The sequence below is a fragment of the Eubalaena glacialis genome, chromosome 13 (assembly GCF_028564815.1).
Source record: "Eubalaena glacialis isolate mEubGla1 chromosome 13, mEubGla1.1.hap2.+ XY, whole genome shotgun sequence".
Lineage (NCBI taxonomy): Eukaryota > Metazoa > Chordata > Mammalia > Artiodactyla > Balaenidae > Eubalaena > Eubalaena glacialis.
This window is the reverse complement of record NC_083728.1, coordinates 79,094,844-79,101,250: the sequence shown is the minus strand read 5'-3', so window position 1 is coordinate 79,101,250 and position 6,407 is coordinate 79,094,844. Positions and strand designations below refer to the sequence as shown.

Genomic DNA, 6,407 nt, shown 5'->3' with positions numbered 1-6,407 from the left:
TTTCTGGGCACAGGGCCTGGCCTGTTGAACCCTTTGCCTGGCAACCTCTTCACTGATTCTTCCCATAACCGGCCCCTCCTCACTTGCCACACCACTCAAATATCGCCCCCTCTGAGACAGGCCCTTCCCAGTCCACTGTATCCAAAGTAACAGGCTCAATTACTTTTTCACAGTGCCTCTTCTTCTTGGCCTCAGGAATGCCCACAGATGCCACACACACACACACACACACACACACACACACACACACACACACACACACACACACACACACACACACACACATCCCACCTGTGTCCCAGCCTGGCCTGGCCCAGCCTCACTGCTTTGGGGTTAGGTACTCACAGCCAGATGTGGGTGTTACCCCCTCCCGGCCCCACTCATTCTCATGGGAGAGTAGAAGGGCACTGCCAGCCTGGTGTGCTCACAGCACCTAAGACAGTCTGATCTGAGCCTGCCTGGGCTGGGCCTGTCCCCAAGGGTGGCCAGGAGGTGGGGAGGCTGGTTACCTGGAGGCCCTGGACCAGCCTTTTCAGGAATACACATGCACAGGGGAATCTCCAAGCTTTTTTTTTTTTTTTTTTTTTTTAATTTCTTACAAAACCACATGTCCCAGCCAGACAGGACAGTGCAGGCCCGCCCCCAGGCACTGTGGCTTGAGGAGGGAGGCCCCCATGGATGAGGGGCTGCCGACCCCAGAAGGACCGTCTGCCCCTCTGCACAAGGCCAGTGTGAGGAAGGGGTCTGGCTGGAGGCTCTGTCCTGCCCACCCCCAGCTGCTGGGAGAGAAGGTAGACCCGGGGTCCCTGGTGCTCTTAGTGCCTGCAAGGGAAGGAGGGCAGAAGAGGGTCTGAGGGGAGGAGGAAAGGCTGGGGTCAGGGATGGGGCAGGCCAGGGGGCAGGCCCACAGTATCTCACCGAGAATATGCAGCGCTATCAAACCAACGTGGAGACGCTAATGATGACCACCAGAATGAGGACAGTGACAGACAAGCAGATGGCAATAAAGACTTTCTTCTGTGGGAGAGGAGGGGGGTCAGGGAAACTCAGGAGAGGAGGGAGGGCCACCCAGGGTGGGGGTGGGGGGAGGCTGACCTTCCGCGCCTTCTTCTGGTTCTCCAGGGCCATCTTGACATGTTCCTGCCCACGTTCCACATAGTCTGCTGAGCTCAGAATGTTCTTCTCAATTCTGTTGATCGTCTCCCCCTGCTCGGAAGAGGGGGCGGTTCAGGCAGGTAGGAATGACTGGGGGTGGAGGGCTCAGCAGCTCCTCAGTCTGCCCAGCCCAACCACAAATGACTGAAGGACATTCCTGGCAGAAAACGCTGCACTAACGAAGATGTGGAGGCAGGACCACATCTGACCAAAGTCCACTCTCCTGCAGGTGGCTTCCAGGCCCCCTTCCACCATGTGGTCCCTTCTGTCCTGCTCCCTCGCCCCGTACAACCTCTACTCGCAGTGCTGGCTGGGAGCTGAGTGCCTTACATGGCTCCTATCTTTTCACACAGGGTGAACTTTTGTGCCCTCACGAGTCTGTCTGAAGTCACATGTTCTTTAGGCCTGTCTCCCCGCTGCTGTGAAGCTTTCCCTATCCTGGTACTCCTACCGAGTGAAAGCTCTTCCCCATGACTCCCAGCTGCGAAAGGGCATTGGGTCAGCTCCTCCAGGACAGGGCTGGAAGCTCCCCTTATCCATTAGATAAGGGCCGGGGGAAGAATACCACCTCCCACCCCATCCTTGTACAGATTTTAGGAGGCAGGCCCTCTAGGGAGCAGCTGTGGAGCTCTCAGAAGTATGAGGGTAGATTCGGTTGGTGGAGGAGGAGCCAGGGTTGGGGCCATACCTGGGGTGGGCTCAAGTTTGAGGGATGGGGTACAATGTATAGAGGAGTGGCCATCCAAGTAGCTGTTGAGGAGGACGCAATTTGGGGGCACAGCTAAGGATGGAAATAAAGGCAAGCCTGGGGGCTTGGCCCAGTCTGGAGGGGAACAAAAGCCCTGGGGAGAGAGGCTAAGGGTGGTGGGCTGACAGGCACAATACGGTCTCACGTCTGGGGGCTGGATCAAGCCTGGCCAGCTGCCTGGGGTGCCCACCTGCATCTCCACTTCAGTAGCCAGAAAAGTGAAAATCTCATGAAGTTCACGGATACTGCGCTCAAGCTGCTGGATCTCACTGTGCCGGGCCGAGATCTCATTTAGGGCCTGTCGAGTCACCTGTGTGTCCTTCAGTATCTGGAGAGTGGACAGGAGTGAAGGGACAAGTCACAGGGAAACCAGGGAACCAGCAGCAGGTTCAGAATTTCCTGTTCAGCTTTGGGGCAGCCCTCAGGCCTAGAACTGGGGCCAGGCCCCTGATGAGTGGTTCCAGGCAGGCTAATTCATGCCCTTCTGGGCCTCAGGATTCCCTCCATGAAAAAGGGCCAGGACTCAGAGACAACGGGGGGCCCGGCAGAGGGAGGCTGGCTGCGGCCACTCACATTGGACACAAACACCTCGCTCTGCCCGCTGTCCAGCATCTGCTCCAGCTCCTCGTCAGACACCATTCCAGCATTTGCTGTGAAGGAAAAGGCCAGGCTCAGAGCTGGTCAGGTCACCTGACCCTGTGGGCCGGACGCCGCAACTCACTGATCTTCAGCTGCCTCCGAATCCGCTCCACGTTCTTCTCCCGGTATTCGGACTGCATTGAGTTGCACTTGTTGATGAGCTCCACGAATTGCTGGGACAGGACCCCGTGCTAAGGATGGAGAATAGAAGCTGGGTACTCCTGGGAGGATCCCTGCCCGGTCTGGGCCTCAGCATCCCCGTGGGTACAGTGAGCAAAGAGCATGAGCTCATAGGTGCCTGCTGCCTTGACCACCTTGAAAGGCTCCCCCAGTCTCTCAAAGTAAAAGCCGAAGCCCTTACCAGGACCTACAAGGCCCTATATGACCCTCCCCTTCCCCCGTTGCCCCTCTGACCTTACCTCCCGACACTGTTCCCTCACCCCTTTCCTCCAACCACAATGGGCTCTTTACTCCTCCCTGAGCAGAGCACAGCCCCACCTCAGGCCTTTGCACTTGCACGCCTTCAGCCTGGAATGCTCAGGCCCCACAAAGGCCTTTAGTCTTTGTTACAATGTCACCTTCTAAGTGAAGTTTTCTCCACCTTATTGCAACCTGCCTTCTCCCGATGTTCTCATTCCCTCTCCTCCTGCTCTTTTCCCTTAATACTTCCTATGTTCTAAAATAATTTACTGATTTATTATGGTGATTGTCTCTCCGCACTGGAATGTAAGCTCTGTAAGGATAGGGATCTTTGGTTCACGGCTGTATCCCAAACAGCTGAAAAAGGGTCTGGCACACAGTAGGCCCTCAACAAATATTTGTGGAATGCCTGTTGAACACCAGCCTCACTGCTTAGACTAGAGGTGTGCTGGGATGCCCGGGGGTCATAGCGATTGCCCAGATTTTTACAGGCCCACCTGGGCCGTCAGCCTCTCACACCAGTGACTACCACAAGCCCCCCCTCCCCCGAAACGCCCTCTCTCCTTGTCCATTTCCCTGATGTCTAAAATCTGCTCATTCCTTGGAGTTCCTTCCTCAAAGACACACCTGCTCTCCTGGCTTCAGCTGTACCCTTTCAAGATGCCCAAACTGTTCCATCTTCAATCTGGGGTCTTTGCTGAGCTCTGGGCCCACCTACTTCAACTCTGATCTCCAAGAACTCCAAACCATGCCTCACTGGGCATCCAGAGGAGGCTGCTCAGACCACCTCAAATCTCCTTACAAAGCTGTTGATTCAGTGACCTTCCACCCCAGGGAAGTTCCTCTTCCTGACTTCTTGAATTCTGTCCCTGGGGCAGAGGATGTCCCTGTCACATGGGCAGGGAACCTCCCAACCATTTGACTGCACCCTCTTCTTTCCTGGGCAGAGCCACTAGCTACCAAGTCCTACCTGAGTAATGTCTTTGTCATCTATTCAAGCTTAACTCCCCATCTTGGTTTCTAGAAAGTATCTCCTACAGCCGAGCCCAGATTATGTCTAGGGACTCAGCAACTTCTCACTGAATGGAGGAGAAGAGGGCAGGGATATAATGGACTGGAAGTCATGAGACCTGGGTTCTTGACCTTGGGTGAATCCTATTCCTCTCTGAGCCTCAGTTTCCCCATTTGGAAAATCATCTGGTTGGACTTGATGATCTCTAAGGGCCCTTCCTTCTTACATCTGCCATCTAATGATCTATAAAACACTAGCTGAAATTTCTTAGTTCTGGGAATAATGAACCCACCTGGGTTTTTCTCATTCTTGTGTTGACCGAGTTATAGTTCTCATCAGCTTCCTCCTTCTGGGGCTCTATGGCTGTGGAAAGACACAAGAGTATTGGTAGAGCAGGGGAGTTTGACCTGTGGCTTCTGAAATTCGTTTGGGGACTAGGACCCCAGCCACCCAGCCATACAATAGAGAGGTGCTTATCGCCATAGGATTTTTTTTGGAAATAAAATTTATCATAAAATGACTAATTCTGAGTCTCTGACAGGCAAAAGTATATTTTTCTTTGCAATAAATACATCGGAGAATTCCCACAGGCATGCAGAGGCCTCCTAACAAAACCCCCATCTGCCTGCCCAAAGAATGCACACTGGGCAGCAAGAATTGTAGGAGTACAGCTGATCCTTGCACAACTGCGTGGGTCCACTTATACTTGGATATTTAGAAAATAAATGCATGCTACAGAACTACATGATCCACGGTTAGTTGAATCCACCCATGCAGGACCTGGGATATGGAGGGTGGACCATACAGTTATATGCAGATTTTGACTTGTGGGGTGGGGTGGCAACGCTAACCTCTGCCTCGGTCAAGGGTCAAATGTCAATGGTTTCATTATAAATAAGGGAACCTGAGAGGCAGGCATATGCTGTGGAAAGAACTTTGGACTGGAAGCCAGGAGACGGAGATTCTAGACGTAGGCCTGCTGTGTGACCTCGATATACATCACTGGCCTCTCTGGGCCACACACTCCCCAGATATACCAGGAGCTGGGCAGGATCAGAGGAAAGTATCTGTCTGAGGTCCTAGGAGCTCACCCTTCAGCTGCGCGCGGATGTCCCTCCCCAGCTGTTTGATCTCGTCGCGCAGGTTCTGCAGGTCCTGCTTCATGCCTGAACAAGAGAAAGCCATGATGCCAAAACAGCAGCCCCTACCTCAACAAATCTCCCTGCCCACCACCTGCGTGGAACTACAATCCCCACAATCCCTCTGGCTGAGCATGCGTTCTACACCCAGGGTTTCACTCACTCTCCTCGGGAAGGGGCGTGGCCAGAATGGTGACCTGCTGCTTCTCCAACTCTCGGACTTTATTCTCCAGCTTGACAATAGTTTGCCGAATTGTCCGAACCTGGGGAGGATGACCGAGAGGGCTGAAGGAGATATGGGGGTACTCCAGGCCGCTATGCTCCTCGGGTCCTCCAGCCCCCTCGTGAATCCAGGCCGAGACCCCAGCTTCTTACCTTCTGGAAGAATTCATCGTCCGGGCTCCCCAGCCGTGCAGTGCCCGGGTGTACCACCAGCGCGACTCGCTCCTTGTCTTCATCGTCCGAGCTGTCATCCCCCTGCCAGGGCCGGGGTCACTGGCATCACTTCCTTGCTATTGCTCTCGCCCAGCAGGACTCACAAACTTCCGGGTCTTTCCTTCCTAGCCCACAGCCACCCCTCCCTGCCCCGAAGACCAGGAGTCCTGCATTCCAGCCAGACCCCACCCCGTCCGCCCGTCCCCAACCCTGCTGCGCCGACTTCTCACCTGCCTCAGCTCGTGGGTCCTGTCCCGCATGGCGGCCCGAGCTCCCTCTCCCCGGCGCCGGAGCCCGGCGGGCCTCAAGATTCTAAGTTTGGAACTCCCGTATCCCACTCACACTCTGACACTCCCCTCCGCCCTCACCCTGCGGACCCCAAAACTGCCCCCCACGAGCCGCCAGAGGCTCTTTCCCTGGCACCATCCACAGTCAAGGGGAAGGAGCCAACCTCGGGTACCCCCAAGTTTCCACAGGTTGGAATTCCCTTTTCTCCCCCCCCCTCCCGCTCCAGTAGCCTCGGCCCCGCCCCCTCTGGGATGACTGGAGCATGCGCACGGGATCTCGTCCCTTCCCCACCCGAGGGAAAGGCGGAGGTCGGAAGCAGCAGGGCCCCGAACGGAAGCAAAATTGCCAGGACGTGAGAACCCGCCCACTTCGCCGGAACTATCGCATCTTCAAACGGAAATCTAGTTGCCAAAAGGGGTGAGAATGCGTCATTGGTATGTAATCTGAGAGGCCCCTCATCTCACATCACCCCACGGTGCACCCCTCCTCGCGTCACGTGACCGGCCCGGTCCCAGCCTCTCGGACCACAGAACGTGACGCTTCGACTGTCACATGTCTCGGCTCTGTCAAC

General features: G+C 55.4%; 1 protein-coding gene across 1 annotated transcript; it reads right to left on the bottom strand.

Moving 5' to 3' along the window:
- Positions 1 to 584: 584 nt before the first annotated feature.
- STX4 (syntaxin 4) lies at positions 585 to 6,041 on the bottom strand. The gene is made up of 11 exons (XM_061208125.1): positions 5,779 to 6,041; positions 5,489 to 5,590; positions 5,277 to 5,376; positions 5,066 to 5,140; positions 4,267 to 4,337; positions 2,625 to 2,733; positions 2,477 to 2,553; positions 2,094 to 2,231; positions 1,096 to 1,206; positions 919 to 1,017; positions 585 to 822 (listed from the first exon to the last, which is right to left on the bottom strand). The coding sequence occupies exons 1-10, from the start codon at positions 5,806 to 5,808 to the stop codon at positions 937 to 939; spliced, it is 894 nt and encodes a 297-aa protein (XP_061064108.1). The 5' UTR covers positions 5,809 to 6,041; the 3' UTR covers positions 585 to 822; positions 919 to 936.
- Positions 6,042 to 6,407: the final 366 nt, after the last annotated feature.

Coding starts and splice junctions, on each gene's coding strand:
- STX4 (XM_061208125.1), bottom strand. CDS start 5,808: ATGCGGGACAGGACCCACGAGCTGAGGCAG. Junction 4,338..5,065: donor CATCCGCGCGCAGCTGAAGG/GTGAGCTCCTAG, acceptor GTCTTTCCACAG/CCATAGAGCCCCAGAAGGAG. Junction 1,207..2,093: donor CTACTGAAGTGGAGATGCAG/GTGGGCACCCCA, acceptor TCTTCCGAGCAG/GGGGAGACGATCAACAGAAT.